Genomic DNA, 21353 nt, shown 5'->3' with positions numbered 1-21353 from the left:
GATTGGGTTTTTTTCCTCTCTGCTTTGATTTTCCTGGTGGCAGCAATGTGGGAACCCAGCACAGGAACACTGAGGTTTATTCAATCCTGCTCTGGAAGTGGAGGCTGTTCCTCCTTCCATGTGCCTCCTCCAGTCCCTAGGCAGATATATCTTGAAAGCTGGTGCTTTGTGCTCATGTGTAAAGCTGGGTGAGGTGCCAGATGTCACTTGCTCACTGCTGCCAGGAGTTGCTTTGAACAACCTCTGCTGGCCTTTGGGCTGTGTCCTTTGAGTGAGTTGGTTCACTGGCTGCATCAGGGCTGGAATTACTGAGTTCCTGTTGTCCCATCCCAGTCACGTCTCTCTTGGGTGGGTGCTGGTTTGTAGGGGCCGGGCAGTAAGCTCAGCTCTGGTCACCTGTGCTGTCACCCTTTGCTCTGCCAGCATAGGGGCACACAGGCAGAGCCAGTCTTTGGGTTGAAAGCTCTAAGGAGGAGTGGCCACAAGTGCTGCCCATGCTGTTGCTGCTGGGAATATCTGGGACAGATGCTCCTTTGCAATCTGTATTCATGCCAGTGGTGCTGCTGGGGTAATGGGGTGCAATGAGGTCTCCTGATGAGGACCTCAGTCCAGCACCAGCCAGGAGCGTCACCTGGAGCAAACAAGTCCTGGTGGGTCTCCTGACACAGACAAAACTACAAACTTTTCCAGCCTGTCAAATCAATTAGAGTATGGGAACAGGGTACCAGGAAAAGTTTTCCTCACCAGATGAAAAACAGCTATTAAATTTTAATTAATAGGAAAATCTCTTTTGACCCATGCTGGAGTAAACACCAGTGATAATTTGTTCATGGCATGTGCCCTTGCAAGTGCAAGTGTGACATCTCTGTACAAAAAAAGTTGATTTCTGAAACTTTCTGTCTTGGGGTTAGAAACCACAGCTAGGAACTATATCAAAGAAGAAAGCATGACTTGTACATTGACTCATACTCACTTATGCTTTTGTTTTCAGAATCGACAGGAAAAAGGATAAAACGGAAAGAAAGATCTTGGACAGCCAGGAAAGAGCTTTCTGGGATGTGCACAGGCCTGTGGTAAAACTGTTTTTGAATGTTGAGACTTTCCAGGTTTTGACAGGAAAAGTTTCATTACTAGTAAATGTTTTATGTACAAAGACATTGCCTTTACAGTGACCACATGGATTTTCCTCACAGTTCAAAATACACCAAGTGTCTACAAGATTATTTAAGACATTCTGGGCTTGTGCACCTATGGAACTGTTGATTTGGAAATATGCGACAAATATGAACTTTGGAAAATTATTTACTGGGCTTGTGAAAGAAAAGCAGCTTACTCAGTTTGGCTCAGACTTCCTAGAAAATGCTCCCCCCTGTTAGCAATTTCCTTTTGGTGCCAAAGTTAGCAGTAAGTGGATTGAATGCTGGCATGGCATCCTTGGGTATATGCAGTATCTTGTTTAGCAAGAGTAATTTATGGAACACAAATCTCAAGAAAGAGTTTTGGACAAGATCTAATTGTATATTTTATAAAGGTAAGGTAGGATGAAGATTATAAACAGAGGAGTAACATGATTACCATCTCTTTTCAGCCAGGCTGTGTGAACACCACAGAAATGGACATCAGAAAGTGTCGCCGTATGAAAAACCCACAAAAAGTGAAAAAGGTCAGTTTGAGTTCCTGATTTTGGTTTTTGCTTGTTTGGGGTTGGTTTGGTTCACTGGTTTTGTTTTCTTTTAATGTAAATCATACTTGACACATACAGTATATGAGATTTACCCAATAGGAACCAAAAAAAAGTGTTTTGATAGTATGAGTTCTGTTATGTTCTCCTGAATTTATTATTTCCATTTTACCAGCAAAGTGATGCTGACTGGGTGATGGGTAGAGCCGAGAAGGGCATTAAGGAGCTCTGTGTCCCAAATGTCTGATGGCTCTGCACTCCCATAAAATTAAAAGGAATTGGAAATAATACCTAGGTCCCCATGTAAGAAATTATCTAGGCACAGATAAGAAGATGTTTACTTGCCTTAATCATTTTAAAGGCTGGATCATTAGCAACTTGGATGACTTTGACTTCCAGCAAGTTTGAGCTCTTCTGTGTATATGAAGTCGTAGAAACGTTTAGATTGAAGAAAACCATTAAGATCAGTGACTCAGAACCTTAACCTAACCAAGTCCTTCATTAAACCATGTTCCTGCCTTTGAAATAAAACCTTCAAGGGTGGTCACTCAAAAACATCCCTGAGCAGCATTGTTCCATTTCTTGATAACCGTTTCAGAGAAGAAATTTTCCTAATATCCAGTCTAAACCTCTCTTGGCACAGCTTCAGGCTGTTTCTTCTCGTCTCATCACTTGTTACCTTTTTGGACGGGGCACTGAACTCCTGAACTTCCATAGGAAGTTAAATTGCAGCAGAGCTGTTCACATGTCTATTAGACATTTTACTGAAAAGCAAAAGCACTAAATGAAAGGGCAAATGATATTACTTTCAGTGCAGGTGTCTGTCCTGAAGATGAATGGCTACAAGTCAGTCTGCAGGTTTTTGTTTAGAGAAGTTCACGTGAACTTGACCCTTTGATTTCACCTGGTTAAGTACTTTCTTCAATATGTAGTTTTACCTGAAGAAATTAAACCAAGTGAAAGACAGAGGCATACAATTGGGTTCTAGTATTTTCTTTTGCCACTTGGTTAACCCCAGTGACAGTTCCCAGTGTTTATTCTGCAAGTGTTAATGCACACAGCCTTCAGAGCTCCTAAAAATTATCAGCTGCATTTTAACATTTAAAACAAACTCCTCTCTTAACATGCCTACAGGCCTTCCAAGCGCAGGCATCAGCAAGCACAGTCTGATCTGTAAATTTTGCTCCGGGCCAAATGATTATTGACCTGCGTGGGTATAAACAGTAGGAAATTGCTGGCTTGTTACCTTACTGCTTTGCGTACCTCACTGTTCCTCACTGCGTAACAGCAAAATGCTGCAATCCCATCTGTTTGTTCCTTGGTTCCCCACAGTCAGTATATGGGGTTACGGAGGAGTCTCAGCCCCAAAGCCCTGTACACCTGCCCTCCCAACCGGTGCGCAAAACAACAAAAGAGGATTTCCGGAAGCAAGTAAGTAGGTGGCTGTATGGCAGCTCTTCTGAGAACTGCTACCAGAAAAAAGCATATGAAGTTATTGAGATACCAGCAAAAAAAATTGTATGTTTTACCTGTTCTTGATCCTCACATACTTCTCCTTGATGCTGCCTAATGTAAAGTGTTAGTAAGTATTCATTGAGCAGTGCAGTTATAAGGTGATTCGTATTATGAGTAACACTGACATTTGAATCTGCTGTTACTCTGTGGACCAGTAGACAGGTTAATTCCCAGTTCACTGAGGATGTCTGAAAAGTGGGAAGTGGCAAAGGCCAGCGTAGCTATGCACAGGCTGGGGACGAGTGCTGAGGAAGGGCATTATTCAGTGCATGAATGTTAGACTGTACAGTCAGAGCTTTTAGGAAACTAGGAAAAAGTTTTTTGCACAATCACGCCAAGGAATGACCAGCCAGCTCACATATCCTTGTCCTGGCATGAAGAGCTCTCCCTCAAAATTATTTTGCTGCAACAAGCAGCCCTCACTGAAAGACAAACAGGAATCACTAGATCAGCATTTTACTAAAGGCAGCTTTAAAACTTTTTCTTAGGCAATCTTTTTTTGGGTGGTCTTCTGAACTAAACCTGGATGCTACATTTCTTGAGCTTTTTTATCATAGGCTGAAGAACTGGTTCATAGCAGAATGAAAGTGTGCTGTAAAACTGTTACAGGCCCTGCGATGCTGGTTAGTCAGAGAAATGGGAGAGCAGAATGTGGTTGTAAAAAGGAGATCATATTGCACCCTGAGTAGTCTAGGAACCTTGGCCCTAAATATGTGTCTTTCCTACTTTAATCATGTCTTCTGAAGCTTCCCCTAGGGCTTAGCCTTTGGAAATGGAGACTCCTATTGGAAGCAGTTAATAAGCTTCTGATACCTAGGGAAGGGTCCCATTTCCTTCTGAGTTACTTTCAAGCTGTTTGGAAAGAGAAATCAATAGCGTGTTGGGATATTGTCAATGCGTGCTGTAGAACTCATGGATTGTTAATGTCCTTGTTATCTCTCTCTTCAGATAACTTTTCTGAACATGCAGATAGAGAGACATTGTTTAAAGATGTCCAAAGTAGCAGAAAGGTGAGTGTCCCCATTTTGATGATTTCCCATTCTTTCCTCATCTCCAGTTTGGCATTTCTAGGAACAGAGTAGGCAGCAAAGTGCAAAGATTTGATCCTCTTTCTGTGCATCAATCCTTTTCCCTCCTTTCCCAGCTGTGCTGCCTATTTGCTGGCTGCTGACACTTTTTTATTCTCTCTTCTGCCACTGAGCAAAAATAGGTAGAACATGAGGACCTGTAATACTGCAAAAGAGAAGCAAAAGAAAAAACCCTTGCAGGACTTGTTTCCCACCCCTTCACTACCCTAGGGTTTACTTTTAGAAAAATCATTCCTATTTCAATTTGAAAACACCCTTATTTCCCTTTTTGGCTGAACTCTCAGTGCTCATCTCTTGTTAGTCTGGCACAGCTCTAGGGAAGGAGCTGTTGGCATTTGTTGCACATGGTGTTCACGTCTCTGTTCATACTGGGATTGTAGGGCCAGTTCCTGCTCCCACTTACTTAGAGAAGTACTGGGGTTGTACCTGGACTACTGAAGGCAGTATTTTAAGGAGTGGATTTCTAAGAAGCAAATCAAGGCGCACAATTTGACTTGCAGAATATTTAGTTTTGGTAGAAAAGTATGAATAGGTGAAGAACAAGCTCAAATTTAATTGAGTATGACAGTTCATTTACTTAGGTACTTGTAAGTTATGCACATTTGCAGGGTGGTCACTGAGGTGAAGGTAGGGATAGTCATGCTCTTCAGTGACATCACTTTTAAAGCAAAACTGTGTTGAACATGAGGAACATGATAAGAGCTGGTTGCTTCTAGAAAAATAATAGAGGAATTTTAATTTAAACAAAGTAAAACAGGGTTACCCTATGAAATGTGCTTTGCAGTGCCTGCACCTGCAGTTAGTATGCGTGTGCTATACTAGGTAAATTAAATGGTGAGAGGCCCAATGTAAGTTCCTATTGGCTCATGAAGTTTAACAATTAAAATGAAAATGTATCCAATTAAACAAAATATTCAGAGCCCCCCTGAAATCCTGCAATACATTGTATGATTGAAATGAGCACATTTATATTTATGTTTTGGGCTTTTGGATCTTTTTAATTAAGAACATATACTTCTACTTTAACAAAAAAAGTCATTGTACTGGATTTACTTACAATGACCTTAATATACTGAGACAGTAATAATTTTCCTGGTTTGAAAGGGCTTTCTTTTTTTTCTTTTTTTAATTGCTCCCAAGTTGGAGAAGAAAATGTTGCTATCAAAACCTGTGCAAAATAATAACCAGGAGAAAAGCAAATAAAATGAGAACAATCAAATTACAGAATCACAGAATATACTGAGTTGGAGGGGACCCATCAGGATCATCAAGTTCAACCCCTGGCCCTGCACAGGAGAGCCTCAACAATCACACCCTGTGCCTGAGAGCATTGACCAAATGCTTCTTGAGCTCTGTCAGGTTTAGTGCTGTGACCACTTCCCCAAGGAGCCTCTTCCAGTGCCCCAACCACCCTCTGGGTGAAGAACCTTGTATTTCTAAATAATTACTAATAATTATAAAGAATGAAAATCATGGTTGTGGTCTCCAAATCTTGTGAGGAGGTGTTTGGTCATGTGATGACTTTGAATATTGATTTGAATATTGGCAGTATTGATTGAGGGTCCCAGGACTTCGTGTGGAAAGTGGTGCAGCCTGGATGTGGCGCATTGCAGAGCAGGTAGGAGGGAAGTAGAGGGGCTGATGGGTCGACTGGCTTTGCAGCAGTGGGGACTAGTGAGGAAGAATGAACATGGATGACCTGACTTGAACAATTGCCTGAAAAAATCCCTGTGCAGCCTTCAAAGTCCCATTAAAACACTGAATACAAGCACTAGGAACAAATTTGCTGTGTAAGGAGATGCTGTTATTATCAAGTCAATTTTCAGACTGGACGCTGCTCTCGGGACAGTTGAGGTGACAGTGTGGCAGATCAGGGTACAGGAGATGACTTCTTGGCATGCTCCTTTCAACAGTCAAGCCTGACAGTGGCACCACCTGCCAATTTTTCAGCATAGCACAAGGGCACTTTCAGAGAGGATGAGGGAAGTAACAAGGAGCAAATAAGTCAGGAAGCACTAGGGCAAACAAGTTATAGAAATAAGATGTAAGTTCTTTCAATAGTAATTGATCAATTGTATTTATTTTCCATTAATTCATGCTATTCTTGGGATAGCCCTTGTCCATCAGAAGAGAAAGGCTCTCCAAAGGGTGTCTCCAGCTTCTGTGAGGCAAATGCTTGCTGCTAAAGATTTTCTTTTCCTTCCTCCCTATTCCCCTTCCAGGAGTAGATCTGTACCAACTGTGAGAACAGGCATCCCTCAGCTGCTCCACACACCTTGGAAATAGTCTTTCTTCCACATCCCCACTTGGGACCTGCACACTCTCAGTTTTAGCTGTCGAGATTTGAGAACTGTTGAGCAAAACTATCAGTGTATTCTACCTATTGTTTTCCCTGACTGCATTGTGCAGTGTTAGTATGATTTCATTAGACACAGCATCACCGAAATGGCTGGGGAAAAACGAGCATCTTCCTGCCAGAAGCAGTCTCAGCTCCCTAGATGAAAATCTGTGCTATCCTTTCAGCTTCTCAAAGCTCCTGTGAAGGCTCAGCAGGCCCCTTGATTGAGAGACAGTTGTATTCTCAAGGCAAGCTCTGCACTCTTCGGTCAAGTGTTCCTATCACCTCTTCTACTGGATATACAGTTTATCACCCAAAAGGCCAGGTCTGCATTTTGACAAAAATGCTTTCCCTTAGGAGTCCCCTGCCTATAGCCTCCTTTAGACAATGAGGCAATGATTCTGCTGCTGCCATTATACTGAATCAGCAAAATGTGCTTAGAAATTCCCCCTTGTTTCATTTTAGTTTTTCCCCCGTTTCTTTCTTGCTGGTACTTGTATTAGTACCTCTGATGCCTTCTTATTATTTTATTAGGAGCAATTCAGGTTTCACAGCAGATATCTCCTGATTGATCCTTTTTGGCTTTCTTTTCTTTTTTAACCAGCGCTCTCTTTCATTGATGTCTAAGGGGACTGCTGCTGCTCTGTGAAATTGGACGCTGCTCCCTCCTCCAACCCTTGACCCACAGCAGTCATGAAATGTAATTAATGAAATGAGATGAGACAGCCCCGAGTGCCCTCAGGGGCAATGGGAACCTGCTGTGGTTACAAAAGTGTATGATTTTAATGCCTCATGATAAGAGCTAGGACAAACAAAAAGAAATAATTACTATAGAGCAGGTCAGGGAAACTTTCTGCCTTTTATGACCCTTTGTTTCACAGGGTCTTTTCGTTCGCCTGCCTTTTTGAGATGTGGAGGACCAGAGGTAAAGTTTAGCGTGGACAATCACAGTGCAAGTACATTAGTTGTTCAGTATGATGAGACATAATTAACTTAGTTAATTACTTGGCAGTCGTAGGCAAAAAAAATAAAGTGCCTTAGAGTATTTCCAGTATAGACTAGGAGAAATTTCTTTTGATTTATTTCATATATGCTATCTTTCTTTTGTAAAAATGTGCCCTTAGCCCCAACCCCAGTGGAATTTCTGAATCGTTTATGCAAGCAGACACAGTCCTTTTCCCAGAAAGCTCTTTGAATCTCATCCTAGAGAGGATTAGAAGCTATATGCCTTAACTGACTCACCATGAAGCAAGCCAGTATAAAGGCCAGGTGTTTTTCCAACATGCATATAATTTATTATAGTCTAAGTTAATTATTACTGTAGAAGTATTTTACAGTAGTGCCATTAGTATAAATACTATATCAACATAACTAAAAAATGATCTATAGGCAAAGCTTTGATGCTCAGGACTGTGATCCTCTGAAGATTTAAACATATTTGTAGCTGCAGCCCATGACCCTATTTAGGTGAGTTTCTCATAGCGCATAAATTTATGTGGGTGCAAAAGTTTGCAAAAATGAAAAGGATGAGAGGCAATAGTAATATGCAGCAAATGAACAGGATGACACATGCTTCATATTCTTCCCATGGCTCTCTGGGGGAAGTCTTGCCATAGCAATCCACTTGTTGCCTTATCAGGCTTTTTGGGGGCATCTGAACAGAGACAAGCTGGAGGAAAATGCTGCTGTTGAGGAAAACACTGCAGTGAGCTGGTGGTTGTTTGTGGAGAAATCCTTGCATGCATCATCCCTGGGAAAAGGGTCTCCTATGGTTGCTGAGAAACTGGCTAATCCCTACAAATAAAAAGAAGCACACACACAAAAAAAATCCAAGACAAAAAAACCCCCAACAGGATAAAAAGAAAAGCTGTACCTCTCTGACGTGTGACTGAGCATTCAAACCCTTTCTTTCTTTTTTTTTTTTCTTTTTTTTTTTTTCTTACCTGCCAGTTTAATAGCCTACACAGAGCAATATGTGGAATATGACCCCTTTATAACTCCTGCTGAGCCTTCCAATCCCTGGATAAGTGATGATGCAGCATTGTGGGACATTGAAATGAGGTAAAAAATAATTGGTAGTTTTAACTAATGTGAGAGTTGTCTTGCCATTTTTTTTATATGCTCTTCACACTGCCCTGTTTGGAAAGGAAGTTGTATATCTGTAACTACAAGACTCAAGAACATAGCTAAAGTTTATCACTGGTGTCTGTGAATTATTCAGCCCTTCCACTTCCATATGGCTTGATGTATGGTGCTCTGTAAGTCAGGTAATGGATGTTCTCATGCACATGCACAGGCTCATGTCTAGGAGCCTACAGCTATAGGATACTGCTAAGGCAAACTTGTTCCAGCATATCTCATTTGACCCTTGAGAGCCTGCGCTTCCCCAGCTGCAATGTTCCAGCTTTGCTGATGTCCTGGAATCCCATGAAAGATGCTGCTGGCAAAATGGGATCAGTTATAGAGTAGTGGTCATTCCTGCTGTGCAGAAGTGAGTTTGGCACAGGAGCCAGAAGAATGTGACCAGTTGTTGAGAAGAATGTAGCTCATGTGAGATGTGTGAGACTTGACAGGTCAGAATTATAATAGGCTGATAGAGTGAGTTTGGGCCTCACCTGTTGGTGAACAAGCTAGCTTGTCTCTGTTATGGTGTCAAATAGATGAAAAGAGGGAGGAACGACTGTAGGACATTCAATGCCTTGCACCTCAGAAAGTTTCTCAAAAAAAAAAAAAATACAAGCAAAACACTGTAACAGAGATCATGTTTTGCCCATGTGACGCTGGTGCAAGGGAAGTGTGGCCTGTGTCTGTGTCTCTTACCTTCACAGGCTATTCACAATCCTTGTAAAGGGACTTGAATTGTCCTGCCTGCCTCTATGCCTAGCAGCTCCCACAGCAAATTTGAATGGAATCACCATGTCCCCTATCACCATCACTACTCAATCACATCCTGTGGCAAACAACTGTAAGGGCTCAGCAGCTTCTCCAGTGTTTAGCTGCTGCCATTTGGCACCATCTAATCCTGTGTGTTATTGAATAATAATTCAGAGATGCTATTGGCCAAGAAAACTGATTCGTAGGCAGTCAGTGTTCCAAGAAAAAGACAAGTTTTTTGCCCCATTTAAAAACTACGTAGTTCGGGATGTGAAACTTGTTTTCACCTGCTTCTCTGGTGGTCCCAGAAATCCATTACTTTCCTAATCTCTGCCCCTCTTCACATAATTTTAATATTTGGGATTTCTTTTTTAGCTAGCTTCTTTCATTTTCTCCATCCTCCCTAGGAGGGCTAGTATCAGATACAGCCCTTGCAAAATACTGCTCTGCAGAAACCCTCACCCACAAGGTAATCCAGGCATCCATTATTTCTGCATCTGTTGAGGTAGCTGCAAATCCCAGGAAAGATGTCTGTGTCCCTGAAGAATACAATTAACCTGATGTCACAGCCTTACAGGAATTTAAAATAAATGCTTGGCTTCTGCTATGATTTTAGAGTTAAGGAAGGTGATTTCCTGCTGATGAAAAAGAGAAAGCTGTAGTGTGGGGAGATGGAAGAACAAACAGCTCTGTATTTCCATTTTATTCTCTATTGTAAAAAACCTCACTGCATCTGCATCTAGTTGCAACTTGCATGAATAATTAAATGATCCCCGAGATCCCCTTGTGTTGCTTGCAAAGCTGTTTCCTCAGTTAGAAAAGCAGAGCCCTTGCACAGGAAAACAAAGAGCCTCTCACTTCTAGTGGCAAGGCTGGCTGCAGAGTATGGGCAAGCCCCATGCCACTAGAGTTCATCCTTCATGGCAATCAAGACTCCGGAAATGCCATGGAAAGCATTCTGTTTTAGACAGCACTTCGGCCTTTTTTTTGTGCTAGAACATTGTGTAGCTGCAAGAAGAGCAGGTACAGATCTCTGGATTCAGCAGGAAATTCCCTGAGCTTAGATTGTGCATGGCTCTGCACAAGCATGGCTTTTGTGTCCCAGTGTCCAGGCTGGCTCACATAACGGGTAGGCTGGATCTGCGCCCTTGTCTGCAGCACTGCTGGCTCCTGAGGGAGCGCAGGAGGAGCCATCCCAAGTGTGCTGCTCCTCAAGTGAGGACATGCCTATCAATTTTGCTTAGCCTTTCCACCAAGAGAAAATCAAAGCAGGCATTTTATTTACCCCTTTGGCTTATTTGTCTTCAGCACAGATCGCCACTGTCCCCTAAGGCTCCATGATTAGGAATCGCTGTGGACATGACGAGACGCACAGTTTAATAGATATGTACTGTTAACAATGGCTCTGCTGTCACAAATGTGAGCAGCTGAGCTGTGTTTTAATGGTTGTCTCATAGTATGACGCCATCACACCAGAAGCTTTCAGACACTTTGTGAGCCCAGATTACGCTCTGATGCAGACTGTCTCATAGGATCCTCGTTGTGATTCCCAGGCACCACCTCCCCCCATAGGCATCTCTGCAACATGTCTGGCAATTCAAACAACAGCTTATGTAAGTTGGGCTGTATTAAGAAATAATTAAGGAGAAAGGTTGCTAGTGATTTTGGGTGCCTCTCTATCTCAGTATCCCAGCTGAGACACAAAATAAAAGTCTGATTATCATGGAGAGTAGGAGGAAGATGCTTTTTAGTCTTCTAAGACTTAGGTATGCAAAAATCAGAGGCGCTGAAAAATAAAAGACTACAAACCAGTAATCATTTTAGATACTTTGTCTGCATTGCTTCTTAGTGGAACTGCTTTTCTAATGCAAATGTGGATCTGAAAATCTGAAGCCAGTTCCAAGTGACCAGGCAGCACTGTGTGGGACACAAGGAAATGCTCTGGAGCTCACCAGTGACCCAGGGAACATTGCTGGAAAATTTCTGCCTTGATTTGTAAGAAATCCTAAGGTAGATTTGAGGAGATATGCAAGAAGTGCATAATGAATAATCATTTAGGTACGGTATGCTGTTTTTCAAGTGAAACCTGCCAGAAACTAAAAAAAATATCATTCACAGTCTCTCTTAGTTCAGCATGTATATAGCACCCAAATAGTACTGCTGCTTTAATGATGACCTTGGTCTTTATAGCTTCTTTGTGTTATTTGCTAACTTGTATTTCTGTAAAATCTTGAGAAAAAAACAACATCTCATCTGATAATCTCCCTCCCTTCACTTAGCAGAAACAGCAGCAGCTGCTCGGACAGCAGGCAGAGATGCACATTCCATCTGTTTTTACCCTTCTCTCTCCAAACAGCAAAGAACCTAGTCAGCAGCGTGTGAAAAGATGGGGTTTCTCCATGGATGAGGTGCTGAAGGACCCAGTAGGACGAGACCAGTTCCTTCGTTTCCTGGAATCAGAATTCAGCTCAGAAAACCTCAGGTGAAACCTTTTCTGACTTGACTAAATGAATGGGACCAATCCTACTCTCTTGCATAGGTGAAATGCAATGTTTGGTGTGTCTTGAACTGCTAAAAATACCCATTTGAAAAAAGATGAGAATGGTAGAATTTGGCCCACAGCACTGCTACAGATGCCTATACTAGACCTATGTAAGTAATCTCAGAAAGAGTGTTTAGCAGAGCCAGTGTTGTCAGGTATCTTACACAAGGGCTTGCAGACTCACATGATGTGATGAGATGCAGCACATCACCACTGAGCTCCCTATCAATATATAGGATTTACACGTGTCTTTGTGACAGGGCTTGTGTCAGGGAAACAGTATGGTCATCATGTGGCTAGGAACTGTTGCAGTATTGGCACTCAGCAAGTCAGGTTTGCAACAACTGCTTTTAGTTTTGGTATCTGCTAACTGTCCAAGAGCTTGACTCACCTTAACAGGACTCTCTGTGTGGGGATTCTGAGTACCTGACTTCTCAGGTTGTGAAGAAGTCAAAACTTTATTTATGAAAAATTATGTAGACACCCACGTGATTCTACACCAGGCTAAGAGCCAGTAAACCCCACTTTTTTTACAGTCTGAATTACACTGCAGAGGTTTTGTTGCGGTGCTGTGGTTGTGCCTTAGCACGTGGATGGGTACAGGGACAGGTTCTCGTGGGGTTTTTTTGGGCAGAAGGTGTTCCAGAAGGCTGAGTGAGCATTTGCAGGGAAGGTGAGAGAAGCTTGCAGGCTCACTGGCAGAGCTGAGCCTCCTCTTGGGCTGAGGAAATCTGCTGTCCATGAGCACGCAGTCAGTCGGGTTTTTGCCTTTGCTGGTAGTGAGCAGGCTTGATGTTCTCTTTTTACACCAGATAAGAACCTGATTGCACAGCCTTTTTTTAGTTTGTGTTTTTTTCATTCTTTTTCACTTAGAAAATCAAATACATTACTAAAGCATGTGGACAATTGTTACTGTAGTGCAGTCTGCTAGCCTGCAAGATCTGAAAGGGAAATTCCCCAGAAAGTGATTTTTAATGAGTGGAACTTACCATCCTATTTATCAGGTTTCCCTGTCCAAGGAGAAGTACAGAAAGCATGCCAGCAGCAAAACAGTGAAAACTCAATGCACTTCATTGTTTTGAAAAACCTGAAAGTGAACCTGTAAGAAAACAAGGGAGTGTTACTAATTACATAAATGAGCTTGAAATTTTATTGCTAAACAGGTACTGAACTTGCATATGCTTAGTGAAGTTATGTACAGCGGCACTCATTTGCAATTAAATTGTAGTGATGAAGTGCAAAATTAATATGCTGTATTAAAATACTCTTCAAATAAGTGTTCTGAAATAAATCTGGGGTTGTGCTAATGAAATCCATCAGGCTTTATGACTAGCGTCTATCCCCCACATTCATCCTACTCAAACAAATGGAGAAAGTTTGATTATGAGAAGGCAAACTTGTACCTTCCTTGGTCAGTCAGAGCTGCTCTTCCTGCTGATGCACATTCTCTTTGATTTTGGGATGTAGTGAAGGGAGGTGGCAAATCAGTGGGCTGGCGTAGACAGGTAAAATCTTGCATCCTTTGTGGAAGACATTGGCATCATTCTTAGTATGGGAACTTTGCCATCGTTCTTATGGTACCATTATGATGGTACTGGCTTATGTGGTAATATTATCTAATATTGGATAGCATTAGCTAGCCTGCTTAAAGCTTTAAATAACAGGCTGCAAAGGTAGAAAGATTAATGAAGAAAACTGGAATAGAGTGGATTGTTAGCAGTGGTGCTAGAGAGAGGAAGCTCAACAGTGAAGTTGGGATCTGCCTCGCCTAAGTTGACAGCTCGGAAGCACATGCCTTCTTCTTACCAGTCTGCGTTTAGAGAGAGAGAAGAGAAGTTGAAGAGGAGTCAGTGAATCACCTGAGAAGGATTTGTTTCAGCTTTAAGTGGAAGCAAAACTAAAAGCACCTAAAATACACTGTTATGCGCCTATCTCTTGTTACCATAAGCTTGGAGAGATTGATTCAAATGACGGTGTCTGCATAGTAGACAACTACAGTTCAGTGAGATAAATCCCATCCAAACCCTGGGGAGCTGTAAGAAACTTTCTGAGGGCATAGCATTTAGCACCTTGCTAGAAAAGTAACATTCACATTTAATCTTTTCAGGACTCTCCTCCCAGTAACTACCCAGAGATCTCGAAACTGTTGCAATGGGAAGGTGCTATCTCTTGGGAGTATCAGTAGGACCTTCATGAACACGGGCCGGAGCGCTGAGGCCCTTGTGCTGAACTTAAAGCAGATAGAGAAAGTGACTGCTGGAAAACCTAGAAATTCATGGTAGCACTAGAAAAAATTCTGTGATGTGTGTGCTTGAGAATGCCTTGAAATGAATGTAATTCAGTAATATAGCAAGTAGACCAAATTCTGCTCTTATACCCAGTGGTGCGAGTCCCAAATCACAGGCCTGATGGTGGTGAGGTATTTCCATATCTTCCTAGCTGAGGAAAAATTGGTCCCGGTGGGGGTCTTGGGTGAGGCACTGCCAGAAATAGCAGGAGACTAGACTCGATGACCTCCCAGATAACCTTCCAGCTGTGTTTCTGTCTTCTAGTAAACTTGCAGGATCATGTCCACCAGTCTCCTGGGCTTGGCTGAGCCCTGTAACTTACTTATTTACTTGCTGTCCATTATTTATGTGGGAGCAGGAAAGCCAGTCAGTTGGGTATATTTCTCTCTGTTTTTATTTTAACTCTTTTCCTTGCTCTGTTTTCTTTCTTATCTCTTTTGCTATCTTTCATCTACAATTTGTTTTGACTCTGGTGCTTTTTCGAAGTACCCAAAATATAGCAGTCAAAATGCCAAACTTAAATTTAAAACAAAACAAAAAAGAAATGATAAGAAAAGAAAGGGCATCAGAGAGTTATTATACATTTTTTATGACCTGGGAATCTTCTGAGATGTCATGAGATTGCTGAGATGTTCATCTAGTTGCTGGATTGAAACTTTTTCCCCCCAGCTTCAAAGAGTGTCAGCTGGAAAGAGAAACAGCGAAGTGGAAGTACGGGACATTTCACCCAAAGGGAAAGGAGGCTGCACACCTGTTTATAGACCTCAGTGGGAAACACATGACACTTTGTGGGAATGCACTGTGGAGCTGGCGATGTATGGATGCAGGCGCCCAGGGCCCTATTGATTGTGAGCATATGTTGAACATGGAGTTTGCCGGAAAGGCTGCAGAAAGTGTTTATATCCTACATGACCCCTAATGGTTGAAACTTGTTGCCAATATTTTTTTCCCCGAGTTTTCAGGAAAGGAGTTCAGGCAGTGAGGAGAGCTCGTATATTCAGTAAATACACCGAGCCCCCCCCAAAGCCCCGTGTTCCCTAAATAGCGTTTCCCGAGCAGTTCCGAGGCAGTGCCAGCTCAGGAGGGCTCTGCGGGGTGCGGGCAGTGTCGGGTGTGGGGCGGGGCCGGGCGCGGGCAGGGCCGGGCGCGGGGCAGGGCCGGGCGCGGGCAGGGCCGGGCGCGGGGCAGGGCCGGGCGCGGGGCAGGGCCGGGCGCGGGGCGGGGCCGGGCGCGGGCAGGGCCGGGCGCGGGGCAGGGCCGGGCGCGGGGCAGGGCCGGGCGCGGGCAGGGCCGGGCGCGGGGCAGGGCCGGGCGCGGGCGGGGCCGGGCGCGGGGCAGGGCCGGGCGCGGGCGGGGCCGGGCGCGGGGCAGGGCCGGGTGGTGCCCGGCAGGCGGCGCCACCGCCCAGCGCTGCGCGGGCCTCGCGGAGCCGAGCGCGGGCGCGGTGCCGGCCCCTCAGTGGGTCCGGGCAGAGCCGCAGCGCGGGCGCTGCTCAGCTGCAGCGACAAAAGGGCTTTCCGGCCCCGCAAAACTGAAAGGCAGCAGAAGGAGAGAGTTGCACTATGGACGCCGGGGTGCACCGCGGGGGAGGGGAGGGGAAGAAGGGTGAAGGGGAGTCCTGCGGGACGCTTCTCCCGTCCCCACCGATACTGCGGTCTCCTTGGCAGGCCCCCAGTGCCCCAGCGCACAGCCTTGCAGTATCTGTCTGCCCCCAGCTTGCCCACCAAGAACGGATTTTTGTTGGTCTTGGCCACGCCAAGCTCCCTGTGCCGAAGATCTGACCATTAAACAACACAAAGATGTGAATATTGCCCCTGTCTCAACTGCATTTTCGTTTTTACCTATCACTATTTATTTCCTCTCCCAGCTGAGATGTTCAAAGATACTTCTTGGTGAATGGAAGGTTTGTGAATGGTTAGAGATCTGAGATGGGAGGTGCATGGGACACTGGCATGGAGCTCGTGAGACAAGGAGAGAAATGTGCTTGGATTCCAACCTCAGTCACTTGATGAATTCACTGTCAAGCTAGGGGTATCGTGTCCATCCCCAAGATGGGGATACAACACTGCCCTTATTTTGACAGTTGTTTCTCTGTTTCTGGAGTCATCCATTTTTTGCCTCCTGATCAGGATTTTAAATTAATTTTTGTTGTACAATGTACCTCAGAAGCAACCACTCCCCCGCTACCACCCTGTCTTTCCCCAGCAGCCTTTTCACTGGGGGACGTCTTTGAACAGCAGTGACCGAGCACCTCTGCAGTGCTCTGCAGGGAGGCAGAAGCACACACGCTGAGGTCCAGGAGCTTTCTGTGCTTTGGGGGAGCTGTGGAGGATAAATGCCATTATGGGATATCTTCTGCAAGTGACAGCAGTTTAATTACAAGCTGGATGAGGCTGGAATGGTTTATGCCACTGACAAGACTTTAGGATACCATATTATCAGCCTTCTCCAGACCTTACATGCTGTTTTGTAAAGGACAAAGAACCTGTGATCAGTGCTGCTGTTCCCTCTGTGCTGACAGCCCCTGTGCCAGTCCTGCTCAGCTTAAAGGGCACCTGTGGAGAGGACACACAAGGACATCTCCCTTCCCCCCCACCCCCGTGCAAGCGGTGTCCACTGGAAATCTGTCTCCTACAGAAGGAGAGGAGGCAATGCAGGATCTTCACTTTACTCCTCATGAACTTGGGGCTGAGCTTCCACTTCAGAAAGTGCAGGGATTCAGGGAGTGCATTTGCACTTTATAATTGAGCAGAAATTCCAGCACAGTCATGTATGTCTGCTCCTTTCCTAAGCAGAAATACCTGCTTCTCTCTTGCAATGCTCTAAATCCCATAGGAAGCCCTGCTTATGCATTGTTTTCAGGATGATTCCTTGTGGCAGAGAATTTGCCTTGGAGTTGAAGCTGCGGGGCTGGGTACCCCTCTTTGGTATTACTTGATTTTCAGATGCCAGCTATAGTGAATAGCTTTGAAATTTACCAGGACAAAACTCCCCTTTGCCTTGAAGAGGAGATCCAGCCTTGGGCATGAATTCACGAGTGCTTGCAGTAAAAAGAGCTTGTTCTTGTTACTGTCAGGTTGGTCTGGTTGGTTGGTTTTCAGACTGAGCCAAATGGTTATTAAAATGGATGGTGCTCCTATTCTGGCAAGCTGTCACTTCACAGCGTTCCCAGTTCTCTCACGAGAGTGCTTTCCCAGCCCACCTCCCTGGCTCCAGGGGCAGAAGATAAGCCAGAAGAAAAGGTTCTCCCTAACCAAGTGTTTGTCTGAAGTGTCCCAGCTACTCTGGAATGATTAGCATCTTTTCTCCCTATGCCTTTTCTGCATTCATGTGTTCCCATTGCATCTGAAATTGAATGATAAAGTATTTTCAAATAACGGAAGCCGCATATGGCATCAGATTATTGCACTGTGAGTGCCACCCTTTACTCTGCATGCATGTGATAATTGGGGGTGTCACTGTTCAAATAACAGGACATCAGGTGCACTTAAACTCTCAAAGATGGAAAAGGACCAACCATGCACACCCCACTGCCAACCCCAGATACTCTATTTCAGCAATAAAATCAAACGTCACTGTCTTAGAACCACAAGTATGTGACTCCACAGGTATTGATGCAGCGTTTTGAGTGTGCCTCAGTCTGTTTAACTGAGCCTGCCAAGGAAATGGGAAAACCATGTTGAAAGCATATAGTCAAGTGGCTTGGGTGAGTCAGGGCTGTGGCATGAGGTCGCCTGATGGTTAGGAAGAAGCAGCAGACAGGCAAGGAGGATTAAGCCTGGCCTTGCATGTAGTGTGGTTGTCATTTTTTTCCCAAATTGACTGTTTCTACCCTCAGGTAGGGTACCAGGCTAAATGGGGTAGCAGCCTCATTTGCTTGCAGTAACACCATTTCCAGGGTGTTTAGGTACTGCCTGCAGCCATTAAGGAAGCGAGGGTCAGGAGGTGACAGGAGTCACCAGGCTGCTGGCTCCTCTACCTCCCCTCACTGCCATTGTGATTTTTGTTTGGGACAGACTGTATCTTCCTCCTTCCACCGCAAAGGAATATTTGCCTTAGTGGCTGCACACTGATGCCACTGAATAATTCGGGGTGAGAAATCAGGACTTCAGTTAAAGTTCAGCTGATTTATAAGGGAGACACAGGATTTTCCAAGTTGTGCAGCTCTTGCGAATGCCCTGAACAAGCAATGACCCAGACAAACCCTGTCCCCTCTGCGCAGTCTGCCCAGCAGAGGGAGTGCGTAAGAGCAGTGCAGGGCAGGGACAGCCAAGGCAAACCCTGCCCTCCTTGTCATCCCTGGACAATGGGCACCTTTGCCAGGGGGTAGGAAAGAGCTGGTTATTGCAGGTGGCTGCAATATCTGTACCTGTTTGCCCTGTAGCTCTCAGCACTCGCTGCAGAGCACTGTTGTGCTTGCTCAGCCAGGTTGCAGGGCCCAGGTACTCAGGGCAGACAGCCCTCAGGGATATCTTCTTGCTGGAAGATAGAGTTGACCAAAACAAAAGGCTGCTGGGCACCATGTATCTTTTGAATTAATCACTTGAAAGACCGTATCTCATTCAACAATAAATAAAAGTAGCACCAGCACCAAAATGTCTTTTTCCTAGGATAAAAGACAAAAGACATGCATGTTACTCTTGTGAAAATATTCTGTGGTCTTTCTTTTCACAGATAAAGATATGGATTATATCCTTAGCCATCAAAGAGATTATCTTCTCAGTGTTTATGAATTTACTTTCGTCTGTAAGCATAGTCTAGTCAAGAAAATATCCCTGTAAAATTGGAGTATGGCATGACAAGTGTCATCTTTTCTCATGGCATCCATCTGAATGCTGGTCAGTTTACAAGTAAAAAAAAATACCTTCTGGAAATGGGAGCTATATTAATATTAAGTTTGAAATTATATGGAAATGATATTAAGTTTGTTCTTTGTTTTGCATCCCCTCTGGATGACTGATCCTGCAGGCAGGAATGACCAGCACATTGCAGCAGGGCTGTGGGAGGCAGAGCCTGCTCCCCTCCTCCAGCTGCATAGCTCTGGACCATTTCCTGTTTGCATACCTAATCTGACACTTCTGCAGGGGCAGATTGAATAAGAATGTATCACTTCTTAAAGTCAGTGATTCTGATCTTAGCCAAAATATAAGGGTTTGGTGTAAAGTACCTCACCCCTTCCCCTTGAAGTCATGCTTACGTGGAGAGTCTTCATTGAATTCTGATAGACACAGGATTAGGTTCTGTGTCTGTTTTGGGACTCTGCCTAGGCTTATTCACAAAATCTTACCTAGATTTCTATCTTTTTCTCTTTTCTGCCCTTTTAATTTTTTCCTAGTACAGGTTTTGGTTGGCTGTCCAAGATCTCAAGAAACAACCTTTACAGGACGTCACCACCAGAGTGGAAGAAATCTGGCAAGAGTTTCTAGCTCCTGGGGCCCAAAGTGCTATCAACCTGGATTCCCACAGCTATGAGAAAACAAGCCAAAATGTCAAAGACCCAGGGAGATATACATATGAAGATGCACAGGTTAGTTTTTGATTTTGTGGAACTACTGTTAATGAAACTCTCAGTTTTAATATGACATTCCACTATCACATTGTCACTGCTTAGTCGTAAGAAAGAGGAGATGCACAGTTTGAAGTGACTTTGAGGATATCTATTCAAGCTGGGTAAATTATATTTTCATTCAGTCTATCTGTCGTAACAGGCTAAGGCTCCTCTGGGAGCAAATGTTCCAAAATCTACAAGTCTGGAAGGCACTGCAAGCTGGAGCCATGTCTCAGAGAAAGCACAGATGAAAGAGTGCTATACAGTTCAGCCTGTCTCTCTGTACTACCTGTCACCAAAGTCTGGCATATTTACAGAATGGCCGATGTCATATCAAAATCTTGGCTAATACACTTTTTCTGTAATATATTTATTTATAGCTAGTTATATCCCCCTGCCAAACCCCAAATGCAGGAGCTCCCTCCAACACAGCTAGAAATTTGTCCACCAGACAATACCTTAGAGTAATGATAGGACAGTAGGCAATGCAGTGAGCTTAATCCTTCCCTCCTAAGGCTCCAGCTTTATCAGGGAAATTTCTCAGATAAACTGTACACAGAAAATGCCTTGAGGAAAACAGATAATTTGAGAAAAATTGTTACAAGCAAGATTAAAGCTGCATAACCTTCTGGAAAGTGAAAATACAATTTTGTAATTTTTAAAAAAGAAGAGGAAGGGATCATTTAGCAAATATTACTAGGGACACAATTAAAAGGTATCTTCCTCATAATCATTTTTATCACAAGATGTAGTAAAACCAACAGCAAATGAAAAGAATTCCTGGGTTTTGATGTGTTTTTTTTTTTTTTTTTTAATTGACGTTCAAAGGTAATTCTTCAAAATACTCCACTAACAAAATACTTTCATCTCAGGGGAGATGTTGTGGACCACTTATACAAGGTTAGGCAATGAATTTTTCAAACCAGCATCAAATACTCTATTTGCCTGAATGCAATCTTGCTCCTTGGGGCTAGCATAGAAGGAATGTATGTGAAGTTTCAAGGCAGTCCCCTGTGAATATCAGGCAACTTAAATGCCCTTTTTAGAGCTGAGAAATACAGGAGTATGAAGACATTCTGGCTAAGATGTATTCTTTGCTTGGCAGTTGTAGTGAAAAAGAACTTCTGCATTACCTGAAAAAAGTGATGATGGCAAAATGCAGGCTAGAGCAGATAGGTGAATAATGGGGGAATTGATTAAATTGATAGGTAGAAGTACTAAGAATAAGATGAATGTTTAGATGATGAGTATTTAATTAGAAGAAGACATGGAGAGTTTAGCCTTGAACTGATCAGTTCACAATGTAATTGTCATTCAGAGGGGAGTTGATACAATCAAGCTGGAGCCCTGGCAGTTAGACTGCAATTTTAGCTTCTTGGGTTAATTTTATTTCAGTGGATTTTTACACTGACAGATGTCCTCAGTTCATCTGTTGTGGTTCATGGACACAGAAATATGAGGCAAAGGTAAACCTTCAGG

General features: G+C 43.7%; 1 protein-coding gene across 5 annotated transcripts in view; it reads left to right on the top strand.

Annotated features, from left to right (window-relative positions):
- Positions 1 to 21353, top strand: part of RGS6 (regulator of G protein signaling 6) — a gene marked incomplete at its 3' end in the record, with an annotated part of 252176 nt that overhangs the window by 192208 nt on the left and 38615 nt on the right. For 2 of the 5 annotated variants that reach the window (XM_082283287.1, XM_082283286.1), the window contains exons 7-13: positions 992 to 1073; positions 1589 to 1663; positions 3014 to 3112; positions 4145 to 4206; positions 8573 to 8683; positions 11853 to 11978; positions 19667 to 19853. In XM_082283287.1, coding sequence (XP_082139413.1) covers positions 992 to 1073; positions 1589 to 1663; positions 3014 to 3112; positions 4145 to 4206; positions 8573 to 8683; positions 11853 to 11978; positions 19667 to 19853 — 742 coding nt within the window. The remainder of the gene's footprint in view (positions 1 to 991; positions 1074 to 1588; positions 1664 to 3013; positions 3113 to 4144; positions 4207 to 8572; positions 8684 to 11852; positions 11979 to 19666; positions 19854 to 21353) is intronic. The other 3 variants (XM_082283289.1, XM_082283288.1, XM_082283290.1) reach the window with 2 other exon arrangements.

This window comes from Coloeus monedula (assembly GCF_965178545.1).
Source record: "Coloeus monedula genome assembly, chromosome: 6".
Taxonomy (NCBI): Eukaryota; Metazoa; Chordata; class Aves; order Passeriformes; family Corvidae; genus Coloeus; species Coloeus monedula.
This window is presented reverse-complemented; position numbering and strand designations above follow the sequence as displayed.